This window comes from Hippopotamus amphibius, chromosome 3 (genome assembly GCF_030028045.1).
Source record: "Hippopotamus amphibius kiboko isolate mHipAmp2 chromosome 3, mHipAmp2.hap2, whole genome shotgun sequence".
In the NCBI taxonomy this organism is placed as follows: domain Eukaryota; kingdom Metazoa; phylum Chordata; class Mammalia; order Artiodactyla; family Hippopotamidae; genus Hippopotamus; species Hippopotamus amphibius.
Genome location: NC_080188.1, coordinates 126,307,002 through 126,327,885, shown reverse-complemented (window position 1 = coordinate 126,327,885; position 20,884 = coordinate 126,307,002). Strand labels below are relative to the sequence as shown.

General features: G+C 62.3%; 1 protein-coding gene across 6 annotated transcripts; it reads right to left on the bottom strand.

The window, feature by feature from the left end:
- Window positions 1-182: 182 nt before the first annotated feature.
- On the bottom strand, window positions 183-20,830 carry PCNX3 (pecanex 3). Of its 6 annotated transcripts, none has more exons than XM_057726173.1 (35): window positions 20,666-20,830; window positions 20,102-20,289; window positions 19,765-19,864; window positions 19,604-19,643; window positions 19,409-19,504; window positions 18,056-19,183; window positions 17,419-17,542; window positions 17,159-17,337; window positions 16,835-16,925; window positions 16,304-16,439; window positions 14,900-15,021; window positions 13,978-14,131; window positions 13,656-13,688; window positions 13,224-13,395; window positions 13,010-13,120; window positions 12,569-12,660; window positions 12,304-12,413; window positions 12,016-12,121; window positions 11,824-11,916; window positions 11,495-11,645; window positions 10,435-10,579; window positions 9,912-10,089; window positions 9,064-9,172; window positions 8,777-8,906; window positions 8,310-8,368; window positions 7,992-8,207; window positions 7,105-7,358; window positions 3,350-3,580; window positions 3,078-3,181; window positions 2,621-2,768; window positions 2,289-2,519; window positions 1,941-2,215; window positions 1,307-1,440; window positions 911-1,209; window positions 183-834 (listed from the first exon to the last, which is right to left on the bottom strand). In XM_057726173.1, the coding sequence occupies exons 1-35, from the start codon at window positions 20,816-20,818 to the stop codon at window positions 640-642; spliced, it is 6,087 nt and encodes a 2,028-aa protein (XP_057582156.1). In that variant the 5' UTR covers window positions 20,819-20,830; the 3' UTR covers window positions 183-639. The 6 variants fall into 6 exon arrangements, with proteins under 6 accessions (XP_057582156.1, XP_057582151.1, XP_057582155.1 ...); XM_057726168.1 differs by having other exon boundaries at window positions 201-834; window positions 14,900-15,060; window positions 17,419-17,560; XM_057726172.1 differs by having other exon boundaries at window positions 201-834; window positions 17,419-17,560.
- Window positions 20,831-20,884: the final 54 nt, after the last annotated feature.

Sequence of the window (20,884 nt, the reverse complement as noted above, 5' to 3'; positions counted from 1 at the left end):
TGAAAAGGGAACAGGCTTGTGAGGAAGAGGATCCAGTCCTACTTGAACCCCACCCTGGGGTTGACCTTCATCATAACCAGACCCACATCCTTCATCCCCCTCCCTATGCTTGTCTACCCTGACCTCCTAGCCACCTCCTCTACCCTCCACCCTAATACCCCCAGATAGAAGAAACTGCCAACCAAAATCAAAAATAGTGTTATTAATTCTGTTGTCTCCGAAGCACGAAAAAAAAAAAAAGAAAGAAAAAAAAAGAAAAAGAAACCCCCCTCCCCACATTTCAGCCCCAAGTCCAAGGCCAAGGGGCTACCCAGCAAGGCAGTACAGGCCAAGGGGCCAAGTCAGTCCTGGCCATGGGCTTGAAGCAGGACCAGCCCATGGGTTTGGCTCTTAGGGCCCAACTGGGAGGCTGCCTGCCTCAGTTTGGGGAGCCCAGGTCCTGGATTAGGGATGAGAGATCAGGGGCCAATGTCAGAGGTCTGGGCTACTCAGTTCCGGTGCTCTGGCTAAGGCAGCCAGAGGTCAGGGTTCACATGTGGAAGCCAAAGCCACTCAGTTCTGTGGTCCAGCAGAAAGGGCCAAAGGCTAGGGGTCCAAGTTTCTGAATGCTGGGCTGGGACCCAGAGGACACCAGGCCACTCAGTACTGATGCTCCAACAGGGGCTGCGCAGCTGGGCTCTCACGCTCCTCAGCAGGGGCAGGCCAGTCGCCCAGGGCCCCCGTGGGCGTGCCGCTCTCAGGAGCACTGCTGTCCAAGCAAGGAATGTCCTGCACTGCTCTGGGGGGCGAGGCATCGGTGCTGATATCCGGGCTGAGGCTGAGGTCTAGGGGCACCTGAGGGAAGAAAGACAGGTTGGTGGAAGAGCAGACCTTAGCTGCCCCAGACCCCACCCTCCGATAAGAACCTTACCTGAGATTTGGGGGTGCTTCCTTTAGGGCTCCCTGAGGCTGGCTCCCCCTCAGATCCCCCTAGCCCCTTCCGACCCCCCAGGCTCCACTTCCCACTGGGACCCTCAGAACTAAGGAGGCCAGGGCCAGGGGGCCGTGAGGGCCTGGGACCCTCAATGGGGGCAGGCGAAGCAGGGGATGGTCCCGGGAGCCGAGGGGGTGGCCACTGCAGCAGAGGAGGAGGGCGCCCGTCACCAGAGCCGCTCAGGGAGGGCCTCGGGCCCCAGGCAGGGCCTGGTGGGAGGGGCTGGTCACCAGCGCCTGCGGGAGACAGATAAGAGAGCAGAGACTTCAGCGGGCTAGGCTGCCCTCCCCACTCACTGGTTCAGCCTGGCCGCGCCTGCCGAACACAGCTCACCTGCTGTGTTCTCAGGTGTGGGCTGTGCCAAGGGGGGGTTATTGCTGAGGGAGGTCAGGCCGCCCCCTCCGCCACAGTCCGAGTCATCCACGTTCCCGCCGCTATTGCAGCCGGCACCGCAGCCCTTATGAAGCCTGGCGGAGGAGAGGCGGGGAAGAGGTTGGTGGGGGATGGGACATGCAAACGCCTCACACACGAGTCTCCAGCCCGAGACAGGCACCTGACACCTCGGAGCCCAGAGTCCTATTCCTAAAAGACTTTGCCATCTCCTTTACAGGGATTTTTCTTTTTTTTAAACTTTAAGGCCACACCGAAAGGCACGTGGGCGCTTAGTTCCCCAACCAGGGATCCAACCCGCACCCCCTGCAGTGGGAGTGCAACGTCTTAACCACTGGACCACCAGGGACGTCCCTACGGGGCTTTTAAGGGAGGTGTTGTCAACGGTGCTTCAGGCTAAAGGCCACCTTCAGCTCTGGCTGGGGGGGGCGGGGTGTGCAGCTGGGTCAGCTCAGGGAAGGGGTCAGCTCTCGGGGCTCCATCCCGGCTCCAGCACTTCCTGGGTCAGACCCCGGAGGGAGCTGCTTCCTCTCTCGGAGCCTCGGCTTCCTGCCCCGTGACCCCGACGGGAGCTCACCTCTCCCAGCTGCGCAGAAGCCAGTGGGCGATGGCTCGCAGGCTGACGGGGCCGCCCCACAGTGCCCGCAGCTGGGGGTGGCTGCCGGCCAGCGAGGTGGTGAGGGGCGACACGTAGATGGGGTAGCCCAGCGGCTGGTCGCAGGAGGAGTTGATCATGTTGCGCAGCGCCTGCTTGGCGTTCTGGATGCTGCCTCGCTCAGGGTTGCGGTTACGCAGGAACACCAGCTCCTGCTGCTGCCCAGCCCACAGGCCGCGCACGCACTCGCGGTTCACCTGCGGGGCCACATGCGGGCGTCAGGAGGCCGCGCCGGGAAGGGGGCCAGGCCGGGTGGGCGGCCATCCCCACCTTGATGACGCGGAAGCTGAGGTGGCGCCGGTTCAGCATGATGATTTTGTACTCATCAGATGCGTCGTCCAGGACGTGGCGCAGCGCCAGCAGCGAGGGCGTGTTGCTGAGGATGGCGCTGCGCCAGGCCGGGTCGCCCTCGTGTGAGATGACCAGCCGCTCCTCATTGGCTGCGATGGCGTCGTACAGGGCGGCCGGCTCCTCGTACTCGTCTGGGGACGTGAAGTGGTCCTGCGGGGAGGACGGGAGGCCTGGGGTCAGCGGCCCCTGTTCGGGGCAGAGGCTTCGCCCCCGCCGGCCCGCCCAGCCTGCCCGGGCACACCTCTCCCGACCTGGTGAAGCTTGAGGGCCATGCGAACCCCAGGAGCCACCACGCGGTGAAGCAGGTCCATGTCGGCGAAGACCCACTCGTCGCGCGGGGAGGTGATACGGAAGTCCCCCTTAAACAGGGCGTGCAGGCCGTAGAGGAAGGGCTCCAGGCTGGGGGAGAGGAGAGGAGGTGAATGCACAGAGGCTCCCAGCTTCCTGAACTCTGGCTCTAAGTGCAAGGGTCAGAGCGGAGACCACTCCTCATGCTGGGCCTCAGTTTCCCCGTCTTGACAAGGAGCTCAGTCTCTACCCGTGTCCCTCACAGGGCGGTGAGGAGCAGGCAAGGTCGCAATGGGGAGAAGAGCCACACTGCAGGAAGGGCTCATATGGCCCCTGGGGGCTGCACCCAGAGGCCCAGAGCTTTTCACAGAGGTGGAAGAGGGGACAGCAACAGGCCCGGCCGGACTTAGGGGCACTCACCTGGCAGACATGCTGTGCGAGGCTGTCCCCAGGGCCCGGCGGCCCAGCACACACAGGCCAAAACACAGCGTGACCAGTGGCGAGCTCCAATCCTGGTCCACAGGCTGTGGCACAAGGACCCCCCGTCCCCAGAGCCCAGGTCAGACCTGGGACAGGGGACCTGGGGTGGGGACTGGGGCCCAGGCCAAGGGAGACCGAGGGTGAGAAGAACCCGCATGGGGACGGGGGAGGCCGAGGGGGAGAAGGCAGCCCCAGGGTAGCGGTGGCCGGACCTGGCCGCGCCGGGAGGCACAGTACTGGATCCACTCCAGGTGCACGGCGCAGAAGGAGGGCAGTGAGAGGCCGGAGAGGCGCAGGTCGTAGTCCTCATCCACGCTCAGCGAGAAGGTGGGGTCTGAGTCAGCGTAGCCAGGTGCCCGCACAGGACGCAGGGCTGTCGCGATGCCCTCGTGGCTCAGCCAGGCCTCCAGCTTTGGAGAGCGGCTCACATAGTAGATGATGCTCTGGGAGGAGAGGGCAGGGTTCAGTGACTGGGGGAGCACCCTCCCCGTGGCCACTGGAGGAGATGGCATCAGGATAAAGAGGCTTCTCTCTGGAAATTCCCTGGCTGTCCAGTGGTTAGGGCTCTGCGCTTTCACTGCTGAGGGCCAGGGTTCAATCTCTGGTCAGGGAATTAAGATCCCACAAGCCATGTGGCGTGCCCCTCACCGCCCCCGCCAAAAAATAACCAGGGTCTTCTCTCTTAGACTGAGCTGAAGTCGGCTTCCTTGGACACCCATCCTGTGTCCCATCTCAGCTCCCTAAAGCCACAAAGGCAAGTCTGCTCCCCTTCTCTCGGCTGGGGAGGAGGAAGGGGAAAGCTGACAGGAAGCACCCCTCCTTACGGTGCTGCCCTGTGGCAGGTGCCCTATTTGTAAAGGGAACTGAGGCTCAGGCAGACGACAGACTTGCCTGAGGTTACACAGAGGGCAGACTGAGCTGGTCTGCACCACCACACCACGATGCTGTGGGATCCAGGTCAGAGGCCCCGGAAAGTCAGACTAAGGTAGCGGGGCTGCCTGCAGCCCAGTGGGGCCTAAATGGCCCTCGGTCATGGGTCCCTTGAGGTAGCTGAAGTGTGACAGGCACAGGGCTTCCCCTCAGAAAAAACCCAGAGGCATAGCATCTGGGCCCAAAGTAGGGGGCTCCTGGACCCCTTAAGAGATTCTGCTGGTTTCTAAGCACAGGTTTGGGCAAATGAAGAGGAGCCTTTGGAAGGTAGACAGCTGGCACAGCCAGGATGAATGGGCAGTGTGAGGCCAGCCGTTGGCAGCCAGTGAGGTTACTGGGATTCTGTGTGGTGCCCTGGGATGGAGCAATGGGGTGGTCTTCTGCCTGGGGAAGGGGTGGGAAGCCCAGAGCTGGGGAGACTGGTGCTGCAGGTCGTGAACAGAGGGCACCAGGCAGTAGGGGAGTCCAGCAGGGTGGCTCTGGTGGGACACGGAGAGGACAAGAGCCTGGGCAAAATGGCCACAGTACAAGCCACAAAGAGCCGAGGGCCTCAAACAGCTCCCTGAGGGGGTGGGGGGGACCTGGAGGCCACAGCTATAGGGGAGCCTCATCCCAGCACATGGGGACTTGCCTGGTGGCCGGGAGCCTGGCCCCAGCATTGCCTTGGCTGTGGCAGGGGAGTGGGCAGTCTGGGGAGGGCTGGGTATTCCCCTACCAAAAGGAAGGGGGACCAGGAGCCTAAGAGGGTGAATGGGGACAGGAGGGCTCTGGGGCAGCTTCAACTCCAGACTGACCTTCTTGCTCAGAGGGCATCTCCACAGTCCAGGCACCACCGCAGCCCCCGAGAACCAAAAAAGAAAACCTCTGGGGGCTGGGGAGGAGCTGGCCTGGAGCACAGAAGTGCTCCATTAACTTGCACCACCACATGGTGTTTCTATGAAACCAGCAATCCTGGGCCCCAGCCCTCAGAGCGGTTCTCAGGGGTAACAGCGCCCGTCTGCAGGCATCTGCGGGCAGCATGGCCCTGCTTGGTGTCTCACGTGGGGCAGCTCACTGAATCCTCATGAGCATCGTGACGGCGGCATCTTTTCTGCCTTCGTCCCGCCTAACTGCAAGGATGGGTCTGTGAGCCTCAGTCTCCTCAACTGTGAGTGGGGCTGATTACACTAGGCTTGCCTCTTCCAAGAGTTACTAAAAGAATCAAACAATATAAAGAATGTGCCTGGGTTTGGAAATGCCAAGAGCGCCCCAAAGGGGCTTCCTAGGTGGCGCAGTGGTTAAGAATCCGCCTGCCAATGCAGGGGACACAGGTTCGATCCCTACTCCAGGAAGATCCCACATGCCACGGAGCAACTAAGCCCATATGCCAAAAAAAAAAAAAAAAAAAAGAGCACCCCAAGGCTTGGCTGCAGACAGTTGTGAGGACCAGTGTCTCTGGGGCTGCACTCTGGCTGTGGGGGTTGTACTGACTCTCTTACCCAAGTGTACTTAGTGACTTCTGGGGAGGGACAAGGTGGGAGGTACCAAGGGGCCCTATCCCTGAACTGCTTCTGGCCCATGGGGCTGTCCTGCACACCTGCCTTCCCCCAGGCCCGGCCTCGGCAGCCCTAATTCACCCCTCCAAACTTCACCCCACACTCCATCCTGGGCAGAGCCTTCCCTGGTCCTCCAGGCACCTCCACGTGGCCGTGATTCCATCCAGCCTTTGAGGCAGCTGTGGCAAGTGGGCTTCCCCTTACAAGAAACTGGGCAGAGGGGCGCTCATCTCAGACCACCAGCTGGGGCCTGCTGCACAGCTGTGAGGATGTCACGCTGGCCGCGAGAGGCAGCAGGGTGACCTGGGCAGAAGCAGCTCTCTCAAGATGGGAGAGGAGGTGAACAGGAGCGTGACCCCTGGATGACGCGAGGCTGGGAATGTCTTTCTCTGAACCACAGCCTCTTTCTTGGTGAAAATAAGGATGGGGGTGGGGGGTGCTCACAAACCCTTCCCTGGGAGCGGATGGAAAGAGCAGCGGAGAAAACAGTCTCTCTGACAAGCGACACAGATGGGGTGTCCCTGGCAGCAAAGGACAGCTGGGGGATGCACAGGAAGGACTGCCCTGGAGAGAACCTCAGGTGGGCAGGCTCTCCTGGGCTCCAACAGGCCACCCCTTCTGGGCCCAAGGCAGGCCCTAGCACAGATGCTACGAGAGCATGGGGGGAACTGACTGCGACCCCTACCCACCCCACTCCTGTAGCGCCCTTGTCACTCCTCCACCTCACAGAACTGTGAGGCTCCCCACTTCTCAAGGAGGGAAACTGAGGCACAGAAAAGAACGTGATATCGCAGGCTTCCCAGATCCCAATCCGGGGCTCCCTCTGGACCCCACCCTGTGCCTCACAAACCCCCTGCACCCACAACAGGCCTCGAGACCCTCAGGCCTGGCTTGGGGCGCCCAAGCTGAGACAGGGAGGCCCAGGCCCGGACTAAGCCTAGCTCTGGCACTTTGTCCTGATTCTGGGGCTTCGGGCAAGTTACTTTCCACATCCGAGACAGCGGGACCTCTCCTGGAGGGTGTGGTGGGCTTCAGCCAGCTCAGGAGCGGTGCCTGGCAGAGCCCACCCCTCGGGAAGCACCCCTGCCCGGCAGCTGCCGCTAAGCGTGTCGTTAACGCCACCCTGTTACTGCTATTGTCACTCCGTGCTGGTGGGGTGTGGGGTGGGGCTGCTGTCTAGAAGGCTGACATCAGCAGTGCCCCTCCCAGGACCAAAGCCCAGACAGAGGATCTGTGTATGTGCTGCCCACCGGCCCCCTGGACTCTCCTCCACCCCACGTGGAGGGTGACAAGGGCACCCCCACGCCGGGCACCCCACTGTCAGAGTCACGTGGGCCTCTGAGGCCCGCTGTCCAGCAGTGACCCTTTGGAGGAAGTTTACACTCTCTGAGGCCCCTGCTTCCCTTGAGTGAAACAGGCTCCCAAAAATCCTCTGGGAGGCTCCTGGCCGGCGAGTCCTCACCGGCGGGGATCCCTGCCTCCCAGCTGCCTGCCCCTCGTACCTTGACGTAGTAGGTGATGAGAATCTTTCGGAGGTCGAAGACCTGCAGCATGGAGGCAGCGTTGTTGTCGCTGATGCTGTAGCCCTCCAGCACGTACTTGCTGGCCGTCACCTCCCAGGCCAGCCAGCGCTGCCCAAAGGCAGCATTGAAGGACAGGACCCTCGGCAGGTGGCCAGGCTCGCAGCAGCAGCAGCCCTCATCCTCCTCCACGCCCTCTGTGATGGCCTCCACCTCACGCTGCTGGCAGTATGTACCTGTGGGGGAGGGGAGCCCAGTCAGGAGGCCCCAGGGACGGGCCAGCCTGCCTCCTCCCCACAGAGTGCCCGGGCACCTCCCCAGGATGCGACAGGAGTAACCATTACTAAGTGACTGGATTAACAAAGAGCCCCCTTCTCCTCCTAACTCCCAGGGGCCATGGTGCGGTGGATCTGCGGTGGAGGGTGGGACGGACAGGTCTGGTCCCTCATTTATAGACGCAAAGACTGAAGCCCAGGCTCACGTTGTTCCTGAGCTGTGCTTAGAGCCCCTCTGCACTTGGGGGCTTCGTCCAAAGCTGGCATCCACCAGGATACATCTTCCCGAGGGCAAGGAGTCGGCTCACTCACCAGGGTTTATGCGTGGCCCCCAGCCTGAGCCAGGCCTGAGACCACAGAGCAGGCCAGCGCGAGCTCCAGGCCCGAGCTTTCACCAGAGCAGCCTGTGTGCTATGGACCTGCCACAGTCAGGGCAGTGACGGGGCTGGGCCAAAGAGAGCCTGCCGCCTCACTGCTTGCACCAGGAAACCCAGGCCTGGCGGGGAGAGTGCTTTGCTCAAAGGCCCCAAACCGGGGCAGAGCAGGGCTCGAGTCCAGCCCTCACCCACGGACAAAGGTGGCCCAGCGGCTCACCCCGGAACTCGAGGCCACGCAGCTGGAAGGTGACAAGGCCGTTGCCGACCTCGATGAGGTGCACCAGGGCGTTGAGGTAGTCGGAGGCCAGCACAAAGCAGTCACCGGGGCCGTAGTTGCCCCAGCGGCCCAGCACCAGGTCCCCACACAGCGTGTGCTGCAGCGAGCGCGTCAAGTGCTCATAGAAGATCGAGTTGAGATTGTTGTCGTCAGCGCCTGGGACCCCGGATGGATGGACAGATGGACAACGTGAAAAGTGAGCAAGGCTCCCTTCCCAGGGAGGCCCTGCCCGAAAGCCCCCGATGGCTGGGTACACACCGGGGTTCCGGTCCAGCTGTGTGGCCAGGCGGGTGTTGGAATGATCCACGCGTTTAGTGCTGTTCAAAGAGAGGGAGGCAACACAGGTGGCCGAGGGGCGAGGCTGCCCAGCGCTCAGATGACAGCTCCCGCCAGCCCCCTGCAGCCTCCCCTCCAAGCCCGCACCCCTGTGCTCTGAGGACAGCCCCGTGACAGAGGGGCAGGCTGAGCGAGGCTCAGGGACACGACGGGCCTCACCCGGGACCACACAGCGAGGAAGCCCAGGGTGTGAGCCCGAGGCCTCGGCCTGGCTCAAGTTCTGCCCACTTTGGATCTGCCACCTCCCCGAAGCCCACAGCGTCCACCCAGCCTGGGCTCCAAACTCCTTTCTGTCTCCCAGCGACCAGCCCCATCCAGCCGCCCCGCTCCTCTCCAAGTCCCTCTCAAGGATATGCATGGCACGTGCTACTGTGTCCCACAAGACTCACTTGTAGTCACGCTCCCAGAACTTGAGGGGCCGCGCGTAGGACATGATGAAGACGGCACTGCCCAGCAGAGGGTTGAGCGGCGTGGAGAATAGTGCCGAGAGCAGGGCCTGAACGAACAGCATGGCCGAGTCTGGGCGCGAGTCAAGGAGGTGGCAGGCACGCAGGACCCTCCCCAGCCTCCTGCACTACCCCTCCCCCACTTCCACCCCGCCTGGCGCCCACCCCCCATCCAGGGCATGGCCCTCCCTGCACACCCCCACCCAGGCAGCAGGCGGCAGGCCGGGTACGTGGCACGGCGAACGGCTGGGCAAAAGCGTGGAAAGCTGAGCCCCAGGTGATCTGCCAGGGCGCGATGTAGGTCAGCACAAAACGCAGCTTGTACAGCAGGTCCCACAGCTGCAGGGTTGGAGAGGGGAAAAGGTAAAAGATACACAGATCACTCACGGAGAGGGGGGTCCACCAAGTACCCTTTCAGAGCCTTGAGGCTACCCGCTGGCTGCCCACCTGGGATCACTCCCAGCCCTTACTCGCTGGACCTGCCTTGAAGCACCAGATACCATCAGGAACTCCAAACAAAGCAACCAAAGGGGCATTAGCCACTTAATTCGTACAACCACCCCGGGAGCCTCCTACTGCTGTCCCACTTCTCAGATGGGAAAACTGAGGTTCAAAGAAGGTAGAGCAGATAAGGACTTGCTCAGGCCACGCCACTCTCAGTGATGAGGCTGGGCCTCGACTGTGGTACCAAGAGTTGAGAGACAGTCACAGGCCCTGCCCTCACAGGGGGACACGGTCTGGATCTCCACCACCCTGGGCCAGAAACCAGACTAGAATGCCCACGTGAGATGAAAGCTCAGGCCTGCGCTGGGGTCCCCCTGCAGGCACCACTGCAAAGCCAGGTTCCAATGGTCCTTTGTTCAAATCCTGGCTGACCACCAAGTCTCCAGGAGACCTGAGGCAAATCACTTCCCCTCTTTAAACCTCAGCCTGCTCGCTGCCCCTCGAGGAGCCGCTGCGAAGGCCCCCAGTAGGGCTACCATGGACTGAGGCCCCCAGGGAAGGTCTCCCACCCCAAGGCACGAGAAGCCTGCTCCCGTTCCACAGCCTGGAGTCTGCAGCGTGGCCAGCAGCTCACCTTGCTGCACAGCAGGGACATGAGGAAGTAGTCGAGCAGGAAGCCTTGGGAGAGGCGCGGGTAGTCGAAGTGGAACAGCAGGACGGTGAAGGCCAAGGTCAGGTACTGCTGGGGTGGGCAGCAGAAAGCCGAGCGCAGCAGCTTCAGCCCAGCCACGGTCATCAGCAGCGCCCGGCAGCTGTGGGTGAGGGGCAGGTGTCAGGCACCGGGCAGAGACTTGGCCCACTGGGTGTGGGTGCCCATCCCCCGCCGGCTCTGGCCTGGGCTCTGCTGGCCGGGGGCCTGCTCTTTGGGGCCACTGACTCTGTCTCTGCTTTTTAAAGAGATCGCCTCCCCTAGACACACTGGAGGAACACGTGCTCTTGAAGAGGCATCTGCTTCACTGGAAAGGGTGTCAGGAGCTGGGGCCTGCTTAAGCTTTCTGGGCAACTGAGGCAGGTCTCCTTCCCTCTCTGGGCCTCCGTTTTCCCGTGTCACACGGGGATGCAGACAGCGGGACAGCCAAAGGGTCAGCGGTCCTCACTAAAGACAGAACTTGTCCGGGTGGCTGACGACCGTGTGGGCGTCCACTGTGAGGGCGTTGAGCACCACGGCGGGGTAGATGAGGTACTTCTCCACGCACTGCAGGCCGGCGTACAGCTTCTCAAACCACATCACCTGGGCAGCGCCTGCCGCAAAAGGTGGGAGGGTGGGACTGCTGTCTAGCACCGGGCCCTGCACACTTCCCTCCCACCACACGGCGGGACAGGTGTGCTCTCCCAGGGAACCTGGAGGAGGGCAAACCCCAGGACCTGGGGCTATGGCGTTCTGGGTCCCCAGGGATGTCGAGTGGCTGGGGGAGGGGGGGGGGGGGCGGTGCACAGCGGGGGATCTCTGGCAGCTCAAATGAGGGCGATGAGGCCCAGGTACGGTGTGTTTGGGGCTTAGGGCGGGTGCTCTGCCTGTTCGGCGGTCTGTGAAATAGAGGCTGATGACGGCACCCCAGCTGCCCACCGGAGTCAGTGCAGGCTGGGTGAGGCCCAAGTATGCAGTAGTCCTCAGCCACAGGGCCCTTCTGAAGGGGCCCCTGCCACCTGGCTCAAGCTGACTGTAGCCACAGGGAGACACTTGCCCAGAAGGCAAAATCCTTCACTAAGAAAATAAAGGCACACGGGCCTCCATGTAACAAATCCAGATGTTTAAATAGAGGCTCAAGGGTGTCCCTAGTGCACAATCCAAGTAAAGATGTGTGCCAAGCTGGTCTAGTTCACTGGCAGCCAGGTTGTAATTCTCAATAACACATCCCTTTAGGGTCCTGGAGTTCTACTTTTTCCATCTCCTCAGAGACGGCAAGGTGAGCAGGAACAGGGCAGAGCAGGTAGGGTGAGAGGGAGGCACGGCTGAGCCGGGCACAGGAGAGGGTACTGAGGGCAGTGAAGGGGTGGCAGGGCCAGTGGCCCGCACAGACAGGGTGGTGTGGGCAGAGGCTGCCCCCTGCTGGCACTCTGAGCTGAGAGGCCTGTGCTCCCATCAGGCTGCAGGTCGGCTTGGCAATCGGGGCAGGAGGGCTGGCGGGGTCTCGGTCTGGGGCGGGAGGCACTCACCTCGCACTTCGTACTGGCTGTACTCCAGCGGCTTCAGCACGGGCTGCGACAGGCAGAACCAGGGCAGCTGTTTGCGGAGCTGTGGCAGCAGGTAATGTGTGAAGAAGCCCACGGCCCCGGCCAGGGCGTACAACACAAAACCTAGCACGGACTGCAAGAGGGAGAGGCGGCAGGCTCAGCCAAGGGAGACAGGCCAAGGGGTCCACGGGGCTGCCTGGCACAGGGCAGCCAGGGACCGAGAAGGACAGGAGGCCTGGCTGCCCAGGTCCCTGGGTCAACGGGGCCCCAGCAAGACCGAGGTGGGGGAGGGGGGCCTGCACCACACGAACCTTCAGGGCAATGAAGACGGTGCTGGCGCTGATGGCAAAGGTGAGCACGGCAATCACCACACACATCACCAGGTCGGAGTGCAGGACCTCACGCTGCAGGGTCGGGAAACACCAGCTTGGGTGCCCCTGCCACCCAGTGACGGACCACACCCCCTCACCCCAAGACCAGACCCCGACACCCCGGGCCCTCACCACTGACTGGCGCATCTTCTCTGGCAAGGGGTCTGGGGGCTCGGCGCGGGCTGTCTCCAAGCTCCGCTCCTCCAGCTCAGGGAAGAGCTTGCTCCGAATCAGGGACCTGGGGGGCGCAAGAAGAATCAGGGTCCTGGGTCTGCAGAGGCTGCCCCTCCACCCACAGGCCCCAGGCTCACCAGACCCTCACCCCTTCAACCCCTGCCATGCACAGACACACACAGAGGCACAGACACACACACACACACACACACAGGTGCGTGCAGACAGACACACGCAGGCACCCACCAGAGCACGGTGGGGTCACTGCTCTGCCGGCTCAGGTGGTAGGACAGCGCCACCAGGAGGCCACAGAAGACGGAGAAGAGGACAGGGACGTGCTGCTCTGGCCAAGGAGTCTGGGAAGAGAACCCATACTGGTCAGAGGGGGTGAGGGTAAGCACGGGGCGGGGGGGTGAGGGTGCCCTCACCTTAGGAGAAGCCACTGCTGAGCCCTGTCCCAACAGCCCCCCCGGGGCTTCGGTATGCCCCCAGCCCCACAGGTCACCCCTACCTTGATGGCCCCAAGGCAGAAGCCGTAGAGCAGGGCAGCAGCCAGCAGGCTGCGGGAGAGGCTGAAGACGGCAGTGAGTGGGCTGGTGGCGGCTGCAAGGTGAGCGACAGCCAGTAAAGCCCAGCTCCCACCCGCCGGCCCCCACCCCACCGGCCCCCACTGCCCCTCAACTCCCAGAGGCTGGCCTTCCCCGGACTCCATCCCCAGCCCACTGTTCTCTGCTCCCCCCAGACCAGAGAGACCTTCAGAACGTCTGGCATTCTCAGGTTTAAACCACTTGCCTGGGGACGGGACAGGAGCGGAGGGGAGAAGGGAAGAGATGGGCTCTCAGGACCCACCAAGTAGATGCAGGAGAAGGCTCAGCGAAGGGCTAGCGCCGCAGCCATCATCCACAGCCCCTCCACAGCCTCCTGACCCCCAAGCTCCCTGTGGACCCCATACCTGTGCCCCCAAAGCCGTGCATATCTATCTGCTCCAGCAGGTACATGAGGCAGGTGTTCACCTGGGGCAGGAGGCCCAGGAGGAAGACGAACGGGAAGCACAAGGTGAACACTGGCAGGGAAGGGAAGCGGAGGCCCAGTCAGCCTGCGGGCTGCTCCTCGGCCCACCCTTGGGGCCTCGCTCCCCGGGCAACCTCAACCATGCTCAGCCTCACCAGTGGCCACGTCACGGGCGCAGAAGAAGAAGGAGGCGGAGAAGAGCGTGAGGCCGTAGAGGGAGATGGGCGGGAAGGGCTGAGCTGAGCCCAGGGCGTCCAGTAGCCAGATAAGCAGACAGCAGATGCAGAAGTACACGGGCCGGCTGTACGCGATCACCCAGTTGTGGCCCTGGGGAGGGGGCCTGTGAGGAGCCGGGCCTCCCCCACTGAACACCCTACTTGCACGTGCACACACACCGGCTCACGTGCCCTGGGCCCGGCCCTGGGTCCAAGACAGAAAGCTTGGCAGGGTGGGGGAAAAAGGATGGAGGGTCTGGGGGAGACGGGGGTAGTGAGGGAGCCCTGCCTCTCCCTGACCCGACCCCCTCCCCACCTGGTCTCAGCCCTGCCCAGGGCTCACGCCTGAGCCCTGAGGGGAGCGGTACTCACGTGCATGGGGGATGCCGCATCAGGCTGGACACTCTGGAAGAGACAGGAGCTACACTGGTGACAAGAGCCAGTGCCCACGGGAGGGTCAGAGACCCCAGGACCTGTTCGATTCCACCTCTGGATCATTATGAGTGACCAAGACAGACCCCTAAACTATTCTGAGCCTCAGTTCTCTCATCTGTAGGATGGGGTGGGGTGGTGGCTATAGGGGATCTACGCATCTTAACTGCTTTCAAGCTCAACCTGCTCAAGACAGGTCACAGGAAGGGGCAGCATATGGCAAGAAGTGGGAGGGAAGGAGACCCAGGGAGCCAGGCCTGACCTTCAGCAGGGAATACTGGCAGGAGGCGATGACCAGGCAGAACTGGAAGACCCAGATGTCCGTGAAGAAGCCCTTGAGCAGCAGCAGGTAGCCCAGGAAGGCAACGAGGCTGCTCAGGCCAACACCGAGGATGTTCTCCACCAGCCCCCGTGTCCTGGGGAGACAGCGGGGTCAGAGCACACCCACCTCCGCACCCGCTACCAGGGCAAGGCCCACATCTGGGCTGATGCCCGTGTCAGCCGCCATCCTGAGCATCCGAAGCTACGCCCTCTCAGGGGCAGGGCCAGCTTGCACCTGCTCCAGGAAGCCACCGCATTGCCACCCTGCATCCCGATCCCAGTCTTTGCTCCCTTTAGACACTGAGGCCGCAGGTGCCACCGCTCTGGGATTTGCCCAGCTCCGGCACCTGCTCGCTAGGCTACGCACACAGGCAGTGCCCTCAAAGCACCGGTCACAGCGCCGGGAGAAATCCAGAGCACAGGAAGCCAGGACATGGGTTCCAGGCCCAAATCATTCACCCAGACAACAAACATCATCTGATCGCTCTCAATTCCTGGGCCTCAGTTTTCTCCCAGAAAAAGGGAAAGCTGAGACGGACGGTTTGCTAGCTTTTTCAGGCTACAGGATTCAATTTAATTGAATCTAACATAGAAGCAAATAAAAAAACAACATGCTAAACAGGAATGATGCCTCCAGCAAAGCTCTGGGAGAGGAGGCACCCGAGCAGCACCCACTTGGCCACCCCTCTGCACCCAGAAGAACCTAAAGAAACCCCACTGCAGACTCCAGCCCTCCACGCACCCTCAGTGACCCCAACAATTAGGTTCTCTGTTGCCATGATGACCTCCACACGTTCACAGAGTCTGGAAGGCCAGCGGCCAGAGACGATCAAGGACTGGGGGCTGAGAGGGTGGGTGCTCACCGGTCCAGCAGGGCCAGCAGGGCGAGCCGCTCATAGCGCACAGAGGTCCAGCGGCCGGGAAGAAGCCAGTACTTGTAGCTGTGCTGGGCCCGGGGCGGTGCCTCCTCCATCAGCGTCTGCTCCTGGGATTCGTGCAGGGAGTCCTGGTCCAGCAGGTCAAACTGCGGTCCCCACAGCCGCAGCCATCAGCCCCTCGCCCCCCTGTGGTCCACTGCCACCCCCCCTAGCACACACTGGCTGGTCCACACAGAGAGTCCCCACCATCGAGCGGCCCCGTGGCCTGCCCTGACCCTGCATTCAAGGGCCTGCTCCTTCCTCCAGATTCCAAGGATGTGGCTTGATGGTTGCAATGGCTGCTGGGGACCAGGATGACTAGCTCCTGTGTCTGTTTTTCCCACTGATGGAGAAGAGGCATGACCAGAGCACCACCTGGTCTGGTCAGCATCTCCCACCTCTTCCCGGGCTCAATAAAATCCACCTTATTCCTTGGCACAAATGCTACCCTCCCCCCAGACAGAGCCATCAGGGTCCCTCTGACCCCGTGCCCTGAAGCACACAGAGTCCTGGTCCTGAGGACAGACCTGGGTGCCAGTGCCAGTGCTGTGAGGCCCTGGGCCAACTACTTAACCTCTTTGAACTTCTGTCTTTAATTCAACAAGTGTTTACAGAACACAACTATGAGCCTGTCCTTGTGCTGGGCTCTGGAGACACAAGGGGAGCCAACGCAGCAGAGCCCCTGCCTCTGGAGGAGGCCTTCGGCTGTGTAAGGACACCGCTGCTGTCCCACGTGACGGTGAAGGAGGATAAGCGCAGCAGGAGGGGGCACGTGGGGCTTCTGCGCGCTGCCCGTGGTCTCAGAGGCCCTGGGGACATGGGTGCTGCTTCTACAACTGTTCCTCAAACTCTGAGTCTGTGTCTTATGCATCCCTAGTACTCCCGTCATCTCCTGACTGACCACATGAATGACCGTCCACGTCGGGACCCCTTCAGGAGCAAAAGGAGGCACTCTTACTAACCCGGCTAAGACGGACACAGCATGACTCAAACGCCCCCCGCGGCGGGCGCCCAGCACATGGAGCAGCGCTGCCACCGCTAGGTGAGCTCGCCTGCCCCTTCTGCAGGTGCCACTGCTAACACCCACCGTTCCCACCAACTGCGGGCCCCTCCAGGATAGAGAAGCTATTCCAGACACGTTGACTGAATGAGTAAACAAGCAACTCCTTGAACCTTTCAGGTCCAGGGCCTGGACACCTGGTGACAGCCGTCAAAGGTCAGGACAGCCACCTTAGGGGCCCTGGAGCCCTCATTCAAGGCGACCTGTCCCTCCTGGTGCCTGGGCGAGTGCTCGGTAGTCTGCATCCCAACGCCCCCGCCACAGGTCCTTCCCCGACGCTGGCTCCTCACCTCTGGGATCTCCAGGGGCACTCGGCGCACCTGCATTCCCTGCAGGACCACGGGCCGCGGCTGCAGCAGGTTCAGGCCGCCTGTCGCCTCTGGGACATCAGCCGAGTGGAAACTGGAGGAATGCGAGTGGCGGTCCCTGTGGGAACAGCAGCTGTGAGGGTTGGGGCTGTGGGCGAGCCCGAGGATGGAATGGGGTCGAGGTCGAGGCCAGGGCCAGACTGTGACTGGGGGTCTGAGGAGGCTGCTCAAATACCCAGAAGGAGCACAGGGGTATCCAGAGGAGGCAGGCGGCAGAAGTGTCTCCCTCCCAGGTCCAGGGCTTCCTGGAAGCCTCCTGCTTGGAAGTGCCATGGAGCCAGAGACCCAAGGGCCCACCCTTCGCTGCTCCCTGCCCTTCACCACCACCCACCCTCCTCTCCTCCTAAAGATCTGAACTGCCCCTGCCCAGCCCAAAGAAGGAAGACGGAAAACTCCCCAGAAACGGCAGCCCACCGGCCGCTGGGCTGGGAGAGCCCAAGCCTGGAGACTCACCAGGCTCCATTGGCTGCCTGCTCCCCCTGCTGCCCTACGGGGTTCTCGTAGCCGCCTCCAGCCAGGCCAAAGGTGTAGGAACGCCGCACTCCTGGGGCACAGGTGTGGGACACAAGGCAGCACGTCAGGGACGGGAGCACCAGGGCCCAACCCACGTGGGCACCAGGGACATCAGTGAGGAAAACCCTGTGCTGGGTTCCCCCGGGTGGCAGTCCAGTCCCTGGGCATCAAAAGCACAGCTGCTGGGATGGTGGCCCTCAGAGAGAGAGAGGCTAGGCCAGCCGGGGTCAGAGGCTCGGCCCTTGGATTCAGGGAGGAGCTCACCGCTCTCGTCGTAGAAGTAGTGCACGGCGCCCTCGGAGGTGTCGTCGAAGGTGCAGGCCTCGTGCACGTTGGCGCCGGCCCGGGTCAGCAGCAGCGAGGAGGCGAAGTGCAGGGCGGAAGGCAGCGTCAGCGTCCGGGAGTGGGAGGCAGCCCGGCCCCGCGGAGCCTCCTGCAGGCTGCTGGGGAGGGGTCCGCCCGTGGGTCAGCACCACTCAGAGCCACCTGCCTCCCTCCCCCCCACGCAGCCGGGTGGTGCTCACCTGGGCGGTGAGCCCATGACCGAGGCCGGGGGGGTGGGGTTGCTGCCGGCATTGTGACGCCTCCGGATGGCCTGAGCCCGCCTCACGCTGCTCGAGCGGTCCCGCTTGCCAGTCTCCTCGGCAGCTGCCCAGAGAGAGGTCCCTGAGCATAAGCGACAGAGGTCTGGACAGAGCCTGGGGGAGGGTTCTGGGATGGGCGAGGGGAGACAGGTGCTCCTGCGTGGAACTAAAAGTCAGGCCTGGTCCAACCATACCCTGGCTCTGTGGCCCAGCCAGATCACCTAACCACTCAGGCCTCAGTTTCCACATCTGGAAATAAGGACGTGATCTGCTCCGCCCCCACCGGTGGCCCAGGAGGATGAACATAGCTACTACGAGTCCTCAAAGAGCCGAGGCTCAGGTGCAACCTGCAGGACCTGGAGCCAGGTGCCTGAGGTCTCTCTGCCTCGGTCTCCTCCCTGCTCAGCCTTGCTTCTCTGTGGCGTCTGGCAGACGATGCTGCTAGACTGCTGCGTCCATGTCCATCTGCTGCCTGAGATGCATGCTGAGCAGGTCCACTCCAGCTGCCCCTTCCCAAACCCACGCCCCTCCCGAGCTCACCCCCCCCCCGCCCCCCCGCTTTGGAGCCAGCACTCACCTCCCCCAACAGCACCCTCCTCCTGCAGCTCCCCCCGCCAGCCAGGCTGGTTGGCAGCAGGTCCCGCGCGGGCCTCGGAGGGCAGCACAGCGAGCTCACCGGCAGCCAGCTCCACCCCCGCCTGGGCCTCCAGCTCAGCCTTGGAGCCAGCCAGGGGACCCCTCAAGACATCACCCCCTGCCCCGTCCATGCTCAGCACGCGGGCGTGCGTTTTTGCGCTGGCAGTACTAGGCGTCCGCTGGGTGCCATAGGGCCGCTTGGGGGGCACAGCTGTTCCCTCCTCAGCCCCGTGGGGGGCCCGTCGCTTCCGTGGCCCCCCCGCAGCACCCCGAGAACTCTCAGGGGAATAGCAGGAAGTGGAAGAGGAGCTGTCAGTGCTGTAGCGGCGCTGGGAGCGGAGGCTGGATGCCGGGCTCAGTTCACTGCCCTCGCTGGTGTCATCGTCCTCGAAGAAACCCCCCCCTTCCAGCAGCGGCCGCCGAGGGGCACGGCCAGCGGGGGAGTGTCTCCGCACGGGCGGCCGCCGTTTGCTAGGCCGCAGCAGGGCCAAGTCCTTGGGTCGCACAACCAGGAGTGGCTCAGCTGGGCCCGGCGGCGTCCCTGCTCCTACGACTGTGTCAAAGGAACGCAGTGTGTCATCCGAGGGGACTCCGGCATCCGGTGAGGCGGGCAGCTCTGCCTCCGATGGGGGATCTGTGTCGCTGCCCTCGGGGGCTTGCCCGCCGGGGGGGCTGTCCAGATGGGTCGAGTTGGTCTTCTCACTCTTGAAGCTGCTCAATGTCTCCCTGTCAGTGCCACTGAAGCAGGAATCCGAGGAGCCGGCTTTCTGGGGTGTGGGCTCACCCGAGCCCCGCCGGTCCAGGGGCTGGTAGCCGCCCGTTCCCCGGCGTTGTTCCCGTCGACTGCTGGTCCTCACCAGGGCCCGGTCAGGCCGGGTCAGGGTCAGGAAGCTCTTGCTCAGCTCCTGGCTGAGGCTCCCCTTCAGGAGGGGGCTCATGGGAGTGTCAGCTATGCTGCTCCCACTCCAAGGGGCTCCATCTCCAGCCAGGGGAGAACGTTCTGAAGAGTCCGTGCTGGGGAGCGATGGGTCTGGGGCAGCCCCTGGAGGCGTCTGGGGAAGGTCACCAACTGCCAGAAGAAAAGAAGACATGAGACGAGAGAAAGGCGTTCTACAAAAGGAACTGGTGGCTGAGGGGGTCCTATGGCCTGACTTTCTGAGAACCCAATGGGGCAGAATACTGGGGAGGCCCCATCTACGAGGACAAAAAGAGCCCAGGGAAGCAAAACTTAGGGTGACTCAAAGACATGACAGCTAGTCTTCTCCCCTAGCGCTTGCCAGTCATGCCCACTCACTCAGCTTCTCCTGTGAGCTTAACTTTAGCATCTCTCGATCGGCTGAAGTCACGATCACGTTGTTGCTGCCCTGCTCCCGCACCAGCTCCTTGATGTCTGCAACCACAGCCCCAGAGGTGTCAGCAGGACCTCAAGGCATCCACGTGCCAGCCTGTTCTGCACCACCACCTTCGGCTCTGAACGGCAGCCACCTACCTCTGAGGGGCCCAGAGTCTTCCATCCGGGGCAGCAACTCCTGAACAGATAAAAAAAGGATGAAGAAGCAAACAGGGCAAAAAGTGGGCTCAGGACATACCCATGCTGGGGACAGGGACCGAGGAGAAGAGTGGGGGAGGTTGAGGGCCGGGACCACTCACCGAGACCTGGTTGAAGCCAAACACAGAATGCTGAGAGCTACAGCGTACAGGGGGTGTGGAACTAACTTTTCGAAATACTGTCATCTCCACTCCAGGGTCCCTAGTAGTAAAAAAGAACATCAACTTTGAGGTAGCCTTCCCTCTTCACACAGTGCTTCTTCTTCCATCCCCATCATTTCTCTCTCCACATGGATCCCCCCTGACAATTTCAGAGCCAACCACAGACCACTTAATCGCTCCTGGAATCAATGCTCCCTAAGCCTCTTGTCCATCCTCCAATGCTCAGGCCCAGGCACCAAGAATTCTCCATTTCCAACACAGGCCCTGCCTCACCCACCTGGACAGATTGCTGTCTCCGGGGGCAGGCTCTTCCTCTGGCTCCCCCATGGTAGAGTTGCGCTTCTCCACAATCTCACCCTGGTCGAACATAGCGTGCAGCCGATAATTCACAGTCTTGATGGTAGCGAAGATGACAGCCACCACAAAGCAGTACACACCAGCCACCATTAAGCTGGGGGGCAGGACCTGGAGGTGGCAGCAAGTCAGGTTCCTCTTCACACAGCCCTGTCCCCGTGGGGTGGATCTACCACCACACTCAAGGCTAGGATTCACAAATTCACAAAAAGACTTCAGCACCCCTGCACACAACTAGTACAAAAACCCTGCCAAGAGGCCCTGTCTTCTTTCTTACTGGAGAGAGAGAGATTAAGAGAGGGGCTCAAGGTCACCCAGGCCAGAACATTTTGGCTTCTCCTCCACACACTCCAAACTCTGCAGTGAGTCCTCTTCCCACATCGCAGCACCCAAGCCACGGTCCGGCATCCCTGCCAGGCTGCAGCCCTCCGTGACATCTGCCCTCCCCTGCCCCGGTGGGGAGTTACAGGTGGTGGCAGCGTCTCACCATGTACAGCAAGAAAGGAAAGGTGAGCAGGAAGATCCAGACGTAGAGGTGGAAGCAGTTGGAAAAGGTGCTCTGGTGCGGGTCGAAGAACCAACCACCGGTGAGCGAGGCCCACACCCCCTGGCGCAGGATCTGCAATACCTGCGACCCCATGGCCCCGCCGCTGCTGCGCGCGCCCTCCTCCCGGGACCCTCATGGGGGCGGCCCCCGGCCCATGCC

Bases quoted from the DNA above. Each gene is read 5' to 3' on its own strand.
- PCNX3 (XM_057726168.1), bottom strand. From the start codon at position 20,818: ATGGGGTCGCAGGTATTGCAGATCCTGCGCCAGGGGGTGTGGGCCTCG. The intron at 10,580-11,494 runs GTGAGTGCCTCC...CTTTTGCGGCAG, and splicing joins CAGCCAGTACGAAGTGCGAG to GCGCTGCCCAGGTGATGTGG. The intron at 1,441-1,940 runs GTGAGCTCCCGT...CTCCTCCGCCAG, and splicing joins CTTCTGCGCAGCTGGGAGAG to GCTTCATAAGGGCTGCGGTG.